The sequence below is a fragment of the Budorcas taxicolor genome, chromosome 8 (genome assembly GCF_023091745.1).
Source record: "Budorcas taxicolor isolate Tak-1 chromosome 8, Takin1.1, whole genome shotgun sequence".
Lineage (NCBI taxonomy): Eukaryota > Metazoa > Chordata > Mammalia > Artiodactyla > Bovidae > Budorcas > Budorcas taxicolor.
The window spans coordinates 87,038,198-87,055,660 of NC_068917.1; the positions used below are offsets into that span (position 1 = coordinate 87,038,198).

A 17,463-nucleotide genomic window follows, 5' to 3' on the forward strand; every position below is an offset into this window, starting at 1 on the left:
AGAGTAGCTCCAGCTAATTCAGTCTTGACCAGAAGCAGGAGACCCTGAGGTGTGACTGCAGCAGGCTCAACCTGGCACCGGATGGCTGCAGTAGACATGCCAAAGCTGAGTGTGTGGCCTGAATTCCATCTAGCATATTTTTACTGCTGTGTCATGTCTGATTTCTGGAAACTGGAGATTATCTCCTGTGCTATGAGAAGAATGCGGCAAAGCATGCATTTTCTGTTTAGAAATATTGATATTCCTCCCCATTAAGTTCTTGAAGAATGTGGCAGTAGCAATACTAAATATGCACCCTGCACTGATTTTGGCGTCACTTGACTCAAGAAATCTGATTACACTGGGAGACAAGAGGGCAGGAGACTCACAGGGGCTGGATCTCTGCTTGGCTCCCAAGGCCTCACCTCAAGGCCATGTGCGCGCAGAGGTGGGTCACACTTCTCTTCCGAGCACACTCTGCCAGGAGGCCCTTCTGTTGCGTGGGTGGCCAAGGGTCAGGCTTCAGGACACCTTTTTGATTGTGTGTCTTGAGTGGAGGGGGACCTGTGCCTCCACTGATGGTTCTTTATTTTGTTTAGTGAGAGAGGAAGGGAATGTGTGAAGAAGCCACTGACAGCAGAGCTGATTGTGACTGTGAGCAAAGGGAGTGCATGGGTCTGGGAGGGCCTGCTGGGTCCCCCAGTCATGATGGGCACTGCACACTCGAAGGGACCCTTTCTCCCTGAGTCATGGCATGACTGGGGACAAGCTCAATTCTGGCCCCAGTTTTAAGCCAGCCCTAGAAGCTGCTACATGCCACAGCCGTTGTCATACATGCTCCCCTGGGCTAGGGGCCAGGGAATCAGCCATGCTCCATCTACCCATAGGCCTCTACGACCTGCTCAGGGGTCCCCTGCACTGAGTGGTGGCCTGAAGCTGCCCTTCCATCTTCTCCCTGGAGAACTAGGTCTGTCACCCAGGTTGCTCTAAGTGCCAGTGGAGGAGGTGGTTGACATTCTCTTTTCACCATTTTTTTTTAGAACCTCCTGAACTGCTCCACTTCAAAACTGCTGGGCAAGAAAAAGATTTTCAGCAAATCCCTCACCCCCCACCCCCCGTCTCGTGCAAGGCTTCGGCTGGCCAACCCAAAGGACCCAGAAAGCAGCCGGCAGGGAGCCTGGCTCCCGCCCTTCACCTCAGTGCCCTGTGGAGTCTGCCAGCCTCAGGTAACCCACCTGCTGCTCAGGAATCAGTGGCTGCTGTTCCTGGCCCCTGCCTCCTCTGCAGCCCCTCTGTGGCTTCAAGTAGAAGATTTGGAGGCATGTCGGTCTCCTGCAGTCTAGTCTCACCTTTGACCCTCTCTGTGCAGGTCTGACACTTGACTGACTGACACTTGAAGGGACGTTTCCTCCACAAGGTTTTCCAGAAGAGGCACCATGTGAGAGCATGGAACAGCCCCAGTAAATGCAGCAGCAGGAGGAATTCGGGACCAAGGTCCAGGCTCCTCAGCCCCTGGGTCTCTGGAAAGTGTCAGGTCACCTGTCAGACAGAATATCTACAGTGATATTGAGGGAGGGTCTTGATGGGGATCCTGCCTCACCTCAGAGCTACCTTGCAGGATAGAGTGTCATGGATGCCAGAGCAGGGTGCAGACCAGATCCACTGTGCTCAAGATGGTTATTGCTATTATTTTATGCATTTATTTCTAATTCATTGAGGAGCAGGTAGCTTCATGCTACAGGATTCATTCCTCCCTCTCCTGTCTTTTTCTTTCACCCTCTTTTTTCTTTCCTTTCTTCCTTCCTTTCTCTCTTTTTCTCTCTCTTTCTTTCTCCCTCTCTCCCTCCCTCCACCCCTCTCTCTCTTCCTTCTTTCTTTATGAAGAAATTAACTTTTAAATAAAATGCTTTGTATTTGCCATTGCCCGAAAACCAGCTGAGGCTGACAGGGGTGCTCAAGTACAGCCCCATGTTGACTTTCTCCAGAGGGCCCTATCTGGGGGCTTGTCCACAGCCCAGCTGGCACTGACTTCACTCATTTCTCCCTGACAGGAAGCCCCCAGCCAGCCCCTCACAGAGATCAGAGAACTCAGCTTTGAGGATGGAGCCAGGAGGGGGCTCCTCAACACCCCCGGCCCCCAATGCCACCATGGAGGAGCCAGATGCTGGGCGTAATAACTCCTCCCTGGAGCAACCAAGCACAGACCCAGGGAAGCTCCCAGCGCTCCCTGTCGGGCCTGGAACTCACTACAGGGAGCCTGCCTCTGGGAGCCCTGGCAGCCAGGCCTCTGCTGGGGACATGAGCTCAGTGGGTGAGGCCAGCAGCTCTAAGATCCCTAACCGGGACAGCGGGATAGACAGCCCATCCTGCAGCGTGGTCGGCGAGCACTTCTGTGAGGACAGCGGTGAGGCGGGCCCAGGTACCATCATCAAAGGGCCACACCTGGGGACAGCCCTGGGCGGCAAGTCTCCACAGGAGGAGGCTGATAGCGATGCAGGCGAGGGCAGCAGTGAGGAGCCAGACCCCGAGAACAACCCTTCTAAGGTTGACACGGATCCAGCCAAGGTAGGTCACCTTCCTGCACCAGGTGTCAGGGGCTGCAGGGCCCTCCTCTGAGGGTATTGGAGGTCTACAGGGCCATCACTTGGCCTGGTGCCAGTAGCAGGGTGCACACTCAAACACCACTCTCAAAGAAGCCCCTGCAATGGGTTGGTGGGCAGGCCCGACGGCAGGACCACACAAGCAGTGGTCTCCCAGACACATCAGGCAATGATCTCACTCCTGAGCCTCAGTTCCATGGCCACACAGTGGCCCAGTCTTAATGGAAACAGCGCTGCCACCAGCTCTGTTCACCAGTGCTTGCTGCCTGCCTTGCAGAAGCCTCATGAAGAAGGCAGCGTGGTTATCATGTTGTTTTATAAATGGGAAAACACTACTGTTGCGCACGGGGTGTACAGAGGCAGGAAGGGAGCCCAGGCATGGGAGTAGAGCCCCATGCAGATGGGCCAGGGAAGCAGGTATGCTCATGCACTGTGGCTCAGTGTTAGAGAAACCTCATCTGTGTCCCTTTAGCATTTTGGGCTCTGGGCTCTGCACTGGGACTCACGGGGACATGGGAGTAAAGCTGATAGCCCTGGCTTAGAGGGACCGCAAGTGCATGGGAGAACAGCATAGGTAAGCTGCAAGAGACTAGGTCTCAAGAGAAGCACAGGTGGCCTTTGGTTGGAGATGGTATTGACAAACATGGCTGCATCAAGAGGCAGGTTTGTGGGCAAACGGCAGCCACAGGCCTATGCTGTTGTAGTCTCAGCGAGTGGGCTGGGGGCATATTTTAAAATAGGTTTTATTATTATTCAGGAATGGCGAAGCCAACAAATCAGGAGATGACTCCTGTGTAAAGACAGTTTATTACTCATAGCACATGAAAAGAGGGGCGCATCATACCAAGGAGAACCAGAGAGAAACTCACCAGGGTGGGTCAGGAGACAGAGGGGGTGGAAATTGTGAGCAAGAATCTTTTTTTAATCACTTAATGATTGTTTTTAAAATTGAAGTATAATTGATGCACAAGTACTATTGAAGTTGCAGTAGAGTCTTTATTGTGATTTCTGAAGAGATGGATGGGTGAGACAGAGTAAGCAGGCTTAAGAATGGCCAGTCTGAATAATTTCAGTGCGCTCCGCGTACAGGGGCTATCCCTGGGTACCTCACACCTGGTCCTGTGTGATTCAGGAAAGAAGATGGTTGGCTGTGGGCTCTGGATGGGTTGGTTTGCACTTGAAAGACACTTTTTGTCTTGCTGGTGAATCCTTTATATCTCTAGGAATCAGTGTACCCTCGGAGGGACCATATCTTCAGGGTCAGCAAGGCCCCAAAGCTTTGGTATTGAGATAATATTGGTCTTGTAGAATGAGTTAGTGAGTGTTCCTCATTCTTTGAATTTTTTGGAAAATATTTCCAAAGATAATATCTCAATTATTTGAGAATAATTGGTGTTAATTTCCCAGTGAAACCATCTGTTCCTGGGCTTTTCTTTGTTGGGAAGTTTCTTTATTTTTTATTTAACCTCCTTATTTGTTATTGGTCCGTGCATGTTTTCTGTTTCTTTATGATTCAATCTTGGTAGGTTGTGTTTCTAGGAATTTATCTATGCCTTATAATTTATTCAACTGTTTCATTGTCCATCTCTATGATTCCTTGTATTCTGTGGTATCGGTTGTAATGTTTCCTCTTTCATTTTATTTGATTTCTCTCTCATTTTTTTTGGTTTGTCAATTTTGTTCATCTTTTCAAAAAACAACTCTTAGTTTTGTTGTTTTTTTAAATGTATTTCTACTCTCTGTTTTATCTCTGCTCTAATCTGTTAGTTCCTTCCTCCTGATTCCTTTGGGTTTAGTGTGTTATTTTTCTAATCTTGAGGTACAAAGTTAGGTTGTTGATTTGAGATCTTTCCTCCTTATACATGTATGCATTTACAGCTATAAATACCCCTCTTAGCACTGCTTTTACCACGTTCCGTAAGTTTTTATATGTTGTGTTTTCACTTTCATCTGTCTCAAGCTATTTTCTAATTTCCTTTGTGACTTCTTTGACTGTTGTTTACTACTACTACTACTAAGTCACTTCAGTCGAGTGCGACTCTGTGCGACCCCATAGACAGCAGCCCACGAGGCTCCCCCGTCCCTGGGATCCCCCAGGCAAGAACACTGGAGTGGGTTGCCATTTCCTTCTCCAATGTATGAAAGTGAAAAGTGAAAGTGAAGTCACTCAGTCGTGTCTGACCCTCAGCAACCCCGTGGACTGTTGTTTAAGAGTGTACTATCTAATTTCCAGAAATCTGTGGATTTTCCAGGTTTTCCTGTGCTGTTGATTTCTAGTTTCATTCTGATGTGATTGCAAAAGATATTTCATATGATTTCAATCTTCTTCAATTTGTTAATATTTGTTTTGTGGCCTAACACATGGTCTGATCTTGAGGGTTTCCATGTGCACTTGAGAAGAATGTATGTTCTGCCATTATTAGATAGAGTGCTCTATATATGTCTGTTAGGTTCATTCAGACACTGTTGTTCAAATCCCTTGCTTCTTTATTGATATTCTGCATGTCCTATCCAGTATTGAATGTAGAGTAACTGAAGTCTCCTACAGTTATTTTGTTGTAATCAGCTTCTTTCTTCTAATCTGTCGAAGTTTGCTTCATATATTTAGGTGTTATGAGGTGAAGAACCTGCCTACAATTCAGGAGGCCCAGGTTCGATTCCTGGTTTGGGAAGATCCCCTGGAGAAGGAAATGGCAACCCACTCCAGTATTCTTGCCTGGAGAAGCCAAAGGACAGAGGAGCCTGATAGGCTACAGTCCATGGAGTTGCAAGAGTCGGACACGACTTAGCAAGTAAACCACCACCACCGTGAGGTTTGATGCATATTTATAATTTTTATATCTTCTTGGTGAATTGATCCTTTTATTATTATATAATGTCTTTGTATTGTGTAAGGTTTTTTATTTAAAGTCCATTTTGTCTGATGTAAGTAGGCCACTCAATCTATCTGTTGACTGTTTCCAGGAAGTATCTTTTTACGTCTTTCACTTACAGCCCATGTATATCCTTGAGTCTGAAGTGAGTTTCTTCTCTGTGCTCAGTCACTCAGTTATGTTTGACTCTCTGTGACCCCATGGACTGTAGCCTGCCAGGTTCCTCTGTCCATGGAATTTCCCAGGCAAGAATATTGGAGTGGGTTGCCATTTCCTCCTCCAGATCTTCCCAATCCAGGGATCAAACTCTCATCTCCTGCATCTGCTGCTTTGGCAGGTTGATTTTTTACCACTGAGCCACCTTGGAAGCCCGACTTTCTTGTGGGTAGCATGTAACTGAATGCTGTTTTGTTTTGTTTTTTTTAATCTGTTCAACCAATCCATATCTTTTGATTGGGGAGTTTAAGTCATTTACATTTAAACAAGTTACTGATACGGAAGAACTCACTATTGCTTTTCTCATTGTTTTCTATATGTTTTGTAACTTTTTTGTCCATCTCTTACTGCTTTCCTCTTTTAAGTTTAACTGATTTTTTTGTAATAATATGCCTTGATTCCCTTCTCATTGACCCTTGTGTATATTCTATATATTTTTTCTATTGCAATTACATAAAATATTTAAAGTTATAGCATTGTATTTTAACCTGGTAAAAACTTACTTCAATGGTAAACAAAAAGTCTGCTTTACAGCTGTCCCTACCAGATGATCTATGTAATATCACAAATTACATGTTTATATGAACAGTATGCCCTTTCACATAGATTTATAGTTTTTAAATGTTTTTGTCCTTTTTGTGTTATTTTGTACCAAAAATTATGGTAGTATAGGTTACTATATTTGTTTATGCATTTATTTTTATTGAAGAACTTTATATTCTTGTAAACTTCATGTTGCTATCTACCATCTTTTCACATCTTAAAGGACTTCCTTCAGCATTTCTTGTATAGCAAGTCTAGTGATAATGAACTCTTTATCCTTTGCTTATTTGGGAAAGTCTTTATTCTTCATTTTTGAAGAATCACTTTGTTGAATAAGGTATTCTTGGTTGACAGCTGTTGTTTTTTTTTCTTCTTCAGCCCTTTAAATATAGTATCCCACTGCCCCCCTTCCCACCTTTTTAAATAATAGGTCCCAGTGTGGTTCTTTGGATTCGTCCTAGTTGGAGTTCCATGAGATTCTTGAATTTGCTTGTCCATTTCATTTGGGAGACATTTTCAGCCAATAATTTATCAAGTAAACTCTCTGCTCCCTTCACTCTCTTCTTCTGGGACTCCCATAATGCATATATGGTCAATTTGATAGTATTCCATGAACTTCTTAGGCTCTCTTTGCTTTTCTTCATTGTTTTTCTTTTTGTTTCTCTGACTTTCAAATGACCTAGATTGAATTTTTTAGTCTAATTATTGAAATTTTCAGCTCTAGAATTTCTGTTTGGCTCTTTTTTATAGTTTCTATATCTTTAATTCAGAGAAGGCAATGGCACCCCCCTCCAGTGCTGTTGCCTGGAAAATCCCATGGATGAAGGAGCCTGGTAGGCTGCAGTCCATGGGGTCGCTGAGGGTCAGACATGACTGAGCGACTTCACTTTCACTTTTCACTTTCATTCATGCATTGGAGAAGGAAATGGCAACCCACTCCAGTATTCTTGCCTAGAGAATCCCAGGGATGGGGGAGCCTGGTGGGCTTCCGTCTATGGGATCGCACAGAGTCGGACACGACTGAAGCGACTTAGCAGCAGCATATCTTTAATTATATTGTCATTTAGTTAATGCATCACTTTCCCGATTTCACTAAGTTGTCTATTTGTGTTCCCCCCCTTTTTCTTTTAGCTCATTGAGCATCTATATGACAGGTATTTAATATTTTTTATAGGCAGCTCATAGATCTATGCTTCTTTAGGGTTTGTTTCTGGAATTTTATTTTGTTCCTTTAATCACACCACATTTCCCTATTTCTTTGTAATATTTTGCTGGAATTTGGCATCTGAAAAACAACCACCTCTCCAGTCTTCACATGCTGGCTTTGTGCAGGGAAAAATCTTAGCCAGTCAGGCTAGAAGTTCTAAAACTTAGTAAACTTTGTCTGATCTCTTTCTCCTCTGGCATCTCTCTGCAGATCATCAGCTCTAACATGCTTCTTGCCTCAGTTTTCAGTGTCTTTCAAACTCTGGCACTGGTCATGATAGCATTCCAAGTCTGGCAAGACAGAAACCATCCCTCAGGCAACTTCCAGATGAGACAGAACCCTGGATGTACAGTTCATTCCTTTGTTTTCATCCTGAGGGAGGAGTATCATGGGGAGGGGGAGTTCCTCCCGGTCATGCCATGCTATTTTGCTTGGAGGAGGAACGTAAAAGGGTGTTCCAAACACCAGTTGTCATTCGCTGCTTGATAGAATCTCTTCTTAGTTTTAAAATGGCTTGAAAGCCATAGTTTCTCAGCTGTCTTGAGATTTCACAGAGGTATTCTTGTTTGTATATTGTTAACTCCATGTCTATGTAGGAGAAGGAGGGCCTGGAGCTTTCTTTTTTGTAAATTTATTTTCTTGAAGCATAGTTGATTTCCAATGTTACGTTAATTTTTACTGTATAGTAAAGTGATTCAGTTATACATTCTTTTTAATATGTTTTCCACTATGGTTTATCACAGGAATTGGATATAGTTCCCTATGCTATACACTAGGACCTTGTTTATCCATTTTATATACTATATATAGTAGTTTGCATTTGCTAATCCCGGACTCCCAGTTCATCCTTCCTACACCTCACCCTTCTCCTTGGCAATCACAAGTCTGTTCACTATATCTGTGAGCCTGTTTTTGTTTCATAGATAAGTTCATTTATGTCATATTTCATATTCCACATATAAGCGATATCCCTGGAGGAGGGCATGGCAACCCACTCCAGTATTCTTGCTTGGAGAATCCTCATGGACAGGGAGCCTGGTGGGCTACAGTCTATAAGGCTGCAAAGAGTCGGACACAACTGAGCAACTAAGCATATAAGTGATATCACATGGTCTTTCTCTGTCCGACTTACTTCACTTAGTATGATAATATCTAGTCCATGTTGCTGCCAATGGCGTTATGTCACTGTTTTTACTGGCTGAGCAATATTCCCTTGTATATATGCACCACCTCTTCTTTATCCATTTATCTGCTAATGAACATTTTGGTTGTTTCTGTGTCTTGGCTATTATAAACAGTGCTGCAATAAACACTGGGGTACATGTACCTTTTTAAATTATAGTTTTCTCTGGACATATGCCCAGGAGTGGGATTATAAGATCATATGGCAACTCTATTTTTACTTTTTTTAGGAATCTCCATATTGGCTACATCAATTTATATCCTCACCAATAGTGTAGGAGAGTTCCCTTTTCTCCACACCCTCTCTAATATTCTTATTTGTTGACTTTTTAATGACTGATGACCACTCTGACCAGTGTGAGGTGATATCCTCATTATAGTTTTGATTTGCTTTTCTGTAACAATTAATGATGTTGAGCATCTTTTCATGTCTCTATTGGGAGGGCTTGTAGCTTTCTAATTTGCCATCTTGGTGATGTCATTCCACAGTATATTTTGATGTGGCTATTGTAGCTGGTCTGCAGTCAAAGCCCTGGGAGGATAAAGTTTTCTCTCGGCTGCAGAAGATTTGAGGGGATTGGTAAAAACTGTTCTGTCTCCCCCAGAAACCTCCCTGGAAATTCCATCTGTGAGCACTGAGCCTCACATCCCAGTTCCAGCAGCTTCCTCTGATCTCTGGGGGCCTGTCATCATCCCTGGTATGCAGTGTCAGATGCTGCCTCCCCCAAACTCACCATCCCTAGGTGAGTTACAGCTCTTTTCTTCACAGTGCTCTGAGCCTCAGAAGTTGCTCCACATTGCCCAGGAGCTCCTGCACACGGAGGAGACCTATGTGAAGCGGCTGCACCTGCTAGACCAGGTAACCCTCCCAGCTTGGAGCCTGCCTTTGTCTACTTCCAGAGTTTCGGTGGGCAGTTTCAGAGGCAAACTTTCTATCTTAGCATTGGCTAGGCCTTGCAGTTGGAATACGACTGACATGAATACTGAAACTTGGATATATTTAAATCTCCTCCAGAAATTTTTAGTTTTTGCTTTCACAGCTTGTGGCTCTGGGGCAAAGGTCTTGTCTGGTCACCTTGGGGGTTTTTCTTCATGGCAGTTAAATTATCTGAGCATGTAGATGCCCTATGACAGTGGGTGGCACCCTCCCTCTTCACCTGGCAACATGGGGTTTATGAGCACAGGAAGTAAAACTCCCATAGAAACCAGGTTTTGACAGGTACTGCTTCTGTTTGTGGCTCACAAAGCAAAGACAGGAAATCAGGACCATCCATTTCCCATGAAAGGCAGATGGAAGAAAGATGGTCTGTCTCACTCTAGAGGGGCCTGTCCCTGCCTCACTCCCAATTCTTGGCCATCAGTAAGCTTGCTATAAGACCATAAGGTTCTTTAAGGCAGTTTGATGAAGCAGAAGTTTCATTAAGAAAACATAAGGCAATGGCAGCCTCCCCTGAGCTCCCATGTCTGTAGCAGAAGCATGATTGTAGCCGTTTGCAGTGACCCACATTTAGTGACCGCTGCAAGGGCTTCTCCACACCCAGGTTTTCTACACCCGGCTGACGGAAGCGGGGATCCCTTCAGAAGTCACCACAGGCATCTTTTCTAATATCTCCTCCATCTATCGCTTCCACGGGCAGTTCCTCCTGCCTGAGCTGCAGGCGCGGATCACGAATGAGTGGTAAGTGCAACTCAGGGTGCCTGGGAAAGTGGAGGGGCCGACATTTCCCTGGGAGTTTGGTTCCTATGCCTTTGGAGATTGAAGTTCATGGTGATCCTGTTGCAGTGTTTTGTTGTACATTCCCTGCCAAACAGCCTTTAAATCTGGGGTTTGCATGCCCCCAAACCAGGAGCTACCTGGGAAACATGTCTCCTAGGGTCCTAGGCTCTCTTTTGCAGGGTCCTGGGCCAACTCTGACCCCATGGCCTCTCAGTGTCTTAGCTTCTTCATCTGCAAATTGGTGGTGGTGGTTTAGTCGCTAAGTCATGTCCGACTCTTGTGACCCCATGGACTGTAGCCCACCAGGCTCCTCTGTCCATGGGATTTTCCAGGCAAGAGTACTGGAGTGGGTTGCCATTTCCTTCAGGACTTCCCTGATTGCTCAGCTGTAAAGAATTTGCCTGCAATGCAGGAGGCCCGGGTTCAATCCCTGGGTCAGGAAGATCCCCTGGAGAAGGGATTGGCTACCCACGCCAGTATTCTTGCCTCGAGAATTCCATGAACAGGGGAGCCTGGCAGGCTAGAGTCCACGGGGTCGCAAAAGAGTCAGATGTGACTGAGCACCTTGAGCAGGTGCTACTGTAAATAGAATTCTCTGGGCTTCCCTGGTGGCTCAGTCAGTGAAAAGTCTGCCTGCAATTCAGGAGACTGCAGTGCATGAGATGTGGATTTGACCGATAGGTCAGAAAGAGCCCCTGGAGAAGGAACTGGCAAAACACTCCAGTATTCTTGTCCGGGAAATCCCATGGACAGAGAAGCCTGGTGGGCTACAGTCCATGGGGTCGCAAGAGTCAAACATGACTTAACAACTAAAACCACCAAACCAGGGCTTTGTGGAATTTAAATGTGGTTTGATGTCTGCAAACACCAGTGAATAGACCATGCTTATGGGTTTATTTTCCCTCCTAGTATATACTGCACCTCTGCTTTTAAAAATGAGATGTTTTTCTCTCATGTGAGTGTCCCCAGAGGGCTGTCCCTCTGTCCCTCTGCTGCTTCCACTTATTTGTAGCAGAGGGACAGCTCAGCTGCAAGGCCTGTAGTGTCCCCAAGAGTCCATTCTCTAAGCTAGAACCAGGCCAGAGAGAACACAGAGGCCAGGGGCCAGGGGCTTGACTGGGGGGTGTCCCTGCATCTGCAAGGCTCAGCAAGCATCCAAGTCAATTTGTAAATATTTAGAAGGACATGCTCCACTTGCAGAGCAGGTTATACTGTGTACAAGGCCATGAGGTTAAAGCTCAGGGCTGGATTGCCTTTCTGGCTAATGCAGTGCACACCTGCTAGAAATGACTTTCCCCCTCAAGGCCCTGAAGAGACTGTCAGTACACAGACGCTCCTTGTGTAATAATGGTGCAAGAGTCCAGGGGCTTCCCCTCTGCGTTTGAAAGCCCATTCCTAGTAATGCTGCAGAGGATGACTTTTTGCCTGTGTCTTTTTTTCTTCTTTTGGATTATTTCTTTAGGATAAATCCCCCACAGTTCTAAAGTCTAATATATGAATATATTTTTGGTTCCTTTAAATTTATTTCTAAATCGCTGTCCAAACCATTCATTATTACACAGTGTTGCTTTCCCATGATATTGCCAGAATTAGATCATCCTATTGTTCCTAATCGTTGCTCATATAGAAGTATAATGGGGTTTTCTTGGTTCTCTTCGATAACTGTGGCTCATCAAGTGGTTCCATTATTACTAACAGCTCCTGGTTTTGAGTAATGGCTCTGTGACTGCACTGTTGGAGTACTTCACATGATCCCCTAGGCAACACACTATTTTCCATCCCATGTGATACAGGAGAGGAAAGTAAGGCTTGGAGAGGGTGACCAGTTTGCCCACCATCACACAGACTTGGAAGTCATGCCATTGTCCCATAGCTCCCTGTGAAGTCCCTGTCCCACCCTGGCCCTTCACCGGAAGTATGTGTGTAATGATTTCATTCCCTGGTAAAGGGATGCGAACCCCCGACTTGGAGACATCCTGCAGAAGCTGGCCCCGTTCCTCAAGATGTATGGTGAATATGTCAAGAACTTTGATCGGGCTATGGAGCTGGTGAGCACCTGGACCCAGCGCTCACTGGTATTTAAAGACATTGTCCAAAGCATCCAGGTAGGTGGCCCCACCTCTGCTTCATGGGCGTAGTGATGGGTTTGTGTTTCAACATGAAGGAAATCAGTAAAATTGTGGGATGTGTCCAGATGCTCTATTAATGCTTTGATCTTTAAAATAACTCCAAGAGACAAATCATTTTCATTTCATGGAAGAGGAAACTGTGGCTCAAAAAATTTGTGTGATCGTGTCATCACAAACTATTATTCAGTAGGACCAGGATCCAAATGCCAGTCTCCCTCCAGAGCATCCCTCAGTGGCTGGTGCAAACACTTAGAAAAATGTTGCGTCAATATTTTCTTTCTCTTTTTCTGCAAAGAGACTGTTCACAGCTCTGGTTGCTGTTGTCTACTGCCCTGTTGGTCTTTTTCTTACTAATTCATGCAGATTTTACACGTTAAGAATGTCAGTTGTTAACTGTCAAATGTGTTGAAAATTATTTTTCCCCATTGATGTTTTATTTTTTAACTTTATTTATGATTTTGTTTTCCATACAAAATTTGAGGGTTTTAATTGGGCACATTCATCAATTTTAAATAAAGTAATTCTTTTAAAAATATTTTAAGTATGAGCCACCTGCACCCACATGCATATATGCACATATGTAACACGTGTGCACATGTGTACACACATGTTCACACATGCATACATGCACCTACATTCCTCACTGTACCCTGGAGAGTTCATGGGCACTGAGCCCTCTGTGCTAAGGCTTTGAAGGACAGGTTCAGATTTGGGGTGGCCCCTTGATAACTTTCTGGGTTTTCCTCAGATCCCACTGTAATCAGATCACTCATGACTTCTTAGTATAGAGTCCTGGATCTGCCTGCGTCTCTCAGCATCCCCTCTGATTCTGAGGGCTTCTTTCTCCCCTTTTACCTGCCACCTCTACACCCTCACCCGCTCACTTACAACTGGGCCCTCCCAGCTGTCCGCACAGAACAGTCTCCAACAAGGATGTATATAAAAATGCCAACACTGGAGCAGGCCTGCCTAGGGTGCAGCTCCTCACTCCATTGTTCAACTTCGCCAAGCCTCAGTTTCCTCTGTGTAAGATGTGGCCTGCAGTCAGTCGATTGTGGGTACTCCAGGCAGCCTTCTGGGGCTGCAAAAGCTGGAAGTGTGGAGTGTGCCTGGCAGCCACATGCCTGCCCATGGGTGCCCCACACCTCCTCTCTCTACCCCACAGAAGCAGGAGATGTGCGGAAACCTGACCCTGCAGCACCACATGCTGGAGCCCGTGCAGAGGGTCCCCCGCTATGAGCTGCTGCTCAAGGACTATCTGAAGAGGCTCCCAGAGGATGCCCCAGACTGGAAGGATGCAGAGAGTGAGCTGGCCTGGGCGGTGGGAGTTGGGGCTCCTGCTGAAAACCCACATTGAGAGAGACAAACAGGCAGAAAGATAAAGACAAAGAGGCAGAGACAGAGAGACAGAGACAGAGAGAAGGAAAGAGTTCCAACTGACCCCCAATAGGAAGCGACCGAGTGTGAGGGAAAACCTCCCCTGCCCCCACTGCAGTTGAGGAGAGGATGATATTCCTGTGGAGGGAACTGCTAAGTGCTGGCAGAGCTTAGGGCTCATGGAGGACCTGGTGGGACTGGCAAGGCGGCGCCTGGTGCACGGGCAGTAGCTGGTGGGCATCAGGGGGCAGGATCTGCACAGGGGAATGGGACGTCAGCCTTGGCAAACCCCCAGCAAATGGGACACGTCTGCAAGTTTGCACTGCCCCACCCTGGGCCAGTTCTCATGAGCACCTGGTACAGCCATGGGAAAGGACAGGTGCAGGGCAGAGCCTGGCGCTCAGCCTCATGGGGTGAAGACCTGTGGAGCCACCCGGTGCCCTGTAACTAGATTCTGGGGTCTTTCTGCAGGGTCCTTGGAGCTCATCTCCACAGCTGCCAACCACTCCAACGCTGCCATTCGGAAAATGGTGAGTGTGGGCATTCCCAGAAGATGCCTGAGGAACCAGCAGTTTAGAGCAGGGCAAGCACAGGGTGGGCCAAGCATCATCACTATGCACTCTCACCCACCTGCCCCCAGGAAGACAGAGGCTCTGCTGAGAGCTATACAGGCCTGCCCCTTACTAGCTTGATGATTGCTAGTTAATAGTACCCTGTGCCTCAGTTTCCCCACTTGTAAAATGAGGTCACTGACAAAACTTGTCTCCTTGGGGATCGTGGGGATCAAATCACACTACATAAAGTACTCAGAACAAGACCTAGTACAGTTCAGTGTTACTTCTCAGTGTTAGCATCACTCATTTGATTGTTCATTCATTCATTCAAGCTCTGTCAGCTGGGGCTGCTATAACAAAGTATTGTAGACTAGACAGCTTAAACAGCAGACATTTACCCTAACCATTCTGGAGGCTGGAAGTCCAAGATCAAGGTGCTGATGGATCTGATTCCTGGCTTGTAGACAGCCACCTGCTCACTGTCCTCACATTGCAAAAAGAAAGAGCAAGTTCTCTGATGTCTCTCTTATTAGGGCTGTAATCTCATCATGATCCCCTCTCCCACCCCATGACCATGACCTCATCGAAACTTAATCATCTACCAAAGGCCCCATCTCCAAACACAGCCTGAAGGTGTCCTCTTGTTGATCTAACACCTCTGAGCAATGGGGTCTGCAGATGCGGAGGCCTCCTAGCTCATACCAACACCTTTTGACCCAGCTGGCATTGTTTCATCCCAGCCCTTGTTTGGTCTGCACACTGCCTGGACATGGTGTAAGAATTTATAAGTCCTTACCCAGAATTTTAGATCAGAGCATTTCACAGGAGAATCCAAATTCTTGGCTTTACCAGAAAACTCTGAAAGCCCCAGGGCCACATTTCAACCTGGGATGAGATGAGGTATCTTCTCAGTGAGCCGGCTCTCCAGGCTGACACAGTCTCTATCCAGCCCTGGTTCCCTCAGTCATGGGACCTATTTACTTTCACATGGGCACTGCTGTTTTTTGAGAGAAGAAAGAAAGGGAAATATTTCTTTGACCCCACATCTCTCAACAGCGAGAAATGAGAGATGGGCAGCCTATTTTGGGGCAGCTCTTGTTATGTGGGATCCATGTCCTATGTCCTCCTCCCTGACTTTCCCCAGCATTGGGTCTGCTTTGGGGGTACCCACAGCAACCGAAACAGGCAACATTTCACTCTAGATCCTTTTTAATCTAATTTCCCATCTTTTTCTCCCCAATACTAAATCTAATGGAGGAGAAAGAACTGCTTCATGGAACTCCATGGTCATGAGGTCACATAGAGCCCATGGACCTTTGGAGGAGCCGCCGTGGGCCTACATCTCTGAGGGGCATGGGGTGGACTCCTGTCACACTATACCATATTCACCACATGCCAGTTCTCACTCCAAGTCTGGTGAGGCCTCTGTGACAGTCTGGGGGCTCTTCTCAGGCGCAGGGGATGGTTTATCAGTGTGTGCTCACAGGAGCCTCTTCATGCTTCCCCCTATTTATCTGTAATCTCCTCATCTTGGACCACCACTGCAGCCTCCCCACCAGTCTCCCTGGACTCTGATCCACCTTTCTCTGCTCAGAGCCTTCTATGGGTTGCTTATTTTGTCACTCTCTGTTCAGAGCCCTCCTGACCTGCCATTCCCTCCCAGGTATACACACAAGCTCTCCAACAGGCCGTCTGCCTGCCCAACCTCCAGGACACACAGGCCCTTTGGTCCTGCCTTGTCTGTTCCTGCTTAATCTCTATGCTGGGGTCCCCTTTCTGCTCCCATGTCCATATCTACCACCTGTTTCCATACCAGAGACAGAAGGGCCAACTAAACCAGCCTGCTTCCAGGGCGTGCAGATTTAGACTGGTCAGATCCAAGGGCAGTGGCTGCTGTAGCATCGTGGATCCATTCTCCTTGTTTCTGGGTTAATATTCCTTAGGCTCAGCTCTGCCTTTTGCTGCGTTCATTCCTTCATTCCTGGCTTAGGTGCCTCTCAGCCCAGAGCTGGAACAATGAACTGCCTATCCTCTCCCCTCATACCCCAGGGTAGCTGGTTGATCATATGACCACACAACCAGTCTTGAGGCCGGAGGGAGATAGGCAGAGGTCTGGTCTTATCATGGCCCTGGGCCATCTGAGGGTGGAGCAAGAAAGCCAGTAAGGCTAAAACACAAGAGGGGCCCAACATATCTCCTCGGACCCAAGGCCTTCACTGCTTCCCCACAGAAGGCGCTGGCATGCAGTGTGGAGGCCAAGAGAGCCAGTCCCAGTTCTCTAGCTGAAGCACCTCCAGCAATTTACTTAATTTCTCTGTGTCTCAGTTTCTCTGTCTAAAGGTTGAAGATAATAATGGGATCTGCCTCATAGAACCCGTGCTAGAATTAGGTTAAAGACACCATGTGTATTAAATACACTATGTGTAGAACAGGGCAGGGCCCATAGCAATGGTGCTAGCAGCTGTTATAATTGAATAGTTATTAATAATATGCGAGGTGAACTTATGTTCTTCAGTGCCCAACTTGAGTGTCACCCGTGTTTCCCCTCACATCTGGTTGTACACAGGCTCATGGTACCATCTTGGTTCTGGTCCACACTTGCAGGCCAGGGTTCCACTCATCTCTGGGTCCCCAGCCCTGGCAGGCCTCCAGTCCCTGTGGTTGTGCAGCTGCCTGAGCCCTGTGTCTCTGTTAGGAGAAAATGCACAAGCTTTTGGAAGTGTACGAGAGACTGGGTGGGGAGGAGGACATCGTCAACCCTGCGAACGAGCTGATCAAGGAGGGCCACATCCAGAAGCTGTCGGCCAAGAATGGCACCACCCAGGACCGCCACCTCTTCCTGGTGAGCCCCCATCCAATCACACCAACCCTGCCCACTCCTGCCCAACCTAGCTGCCCGCCTCACCCAGCCCAGACGCAGAGTCCTGGCCCACCAGGTCACTCAGCCACACCCTCACCCAGCCCAGACCCAACCAGCGGCAAAGCCACGCCCAGCAGCTAAGCCACACCCTCAGCCCACCCCCTAGCATGCCCTCGCCACGCCCACATTCAGCCCAGCCCCACCCAACCCTGTCCACCACCGCCAG

General features: G+C 47.0%; 1 protein-coding gene across 1 annotated transcript in view; it reads left to right on the plus strand.

Moving 5' to 3' along the window:
• The first annotated feature begins 2,079 nt into the window (after window positions 1–2,079).
• Window positions 2,080–17,463, plus strand: part of FGD3 (FYVE, RhoGEF and PH domain containing 3) — a 31,746-nt gene continuing 16,362 nt past the window's right edge. The window contains exons 1-7 of the mRNA XM_052645440.1: window positions 2,080–2,544; window positions 9,370–9,459; window positions 10,142–10,278; window positions 12,266–12,422; window positions 13,612–13,750; window positions 14,295–14,353; window positions 17,073–17,219. Of these exons, the coding sequence (XP_052501400.1) occupies window positions 2,080–2,544; window positions 9,370–9,459; window positions 10,142–10,278; window positions 12,266–12,422; window positions 13,612–13,750; window positions 14,295–14,353; window positions 17,073–17,219 (1,194 nt within the window). The remainder of the gene's footprint in view (window positions 2,545–9,369; window positions 9,460–10,141; window positions 10,279–12,265; window positions 12,423–13,611; window positions 13,751–14,294; window positions 14,354–17,072; window positions 17,220–17,463) is intronic.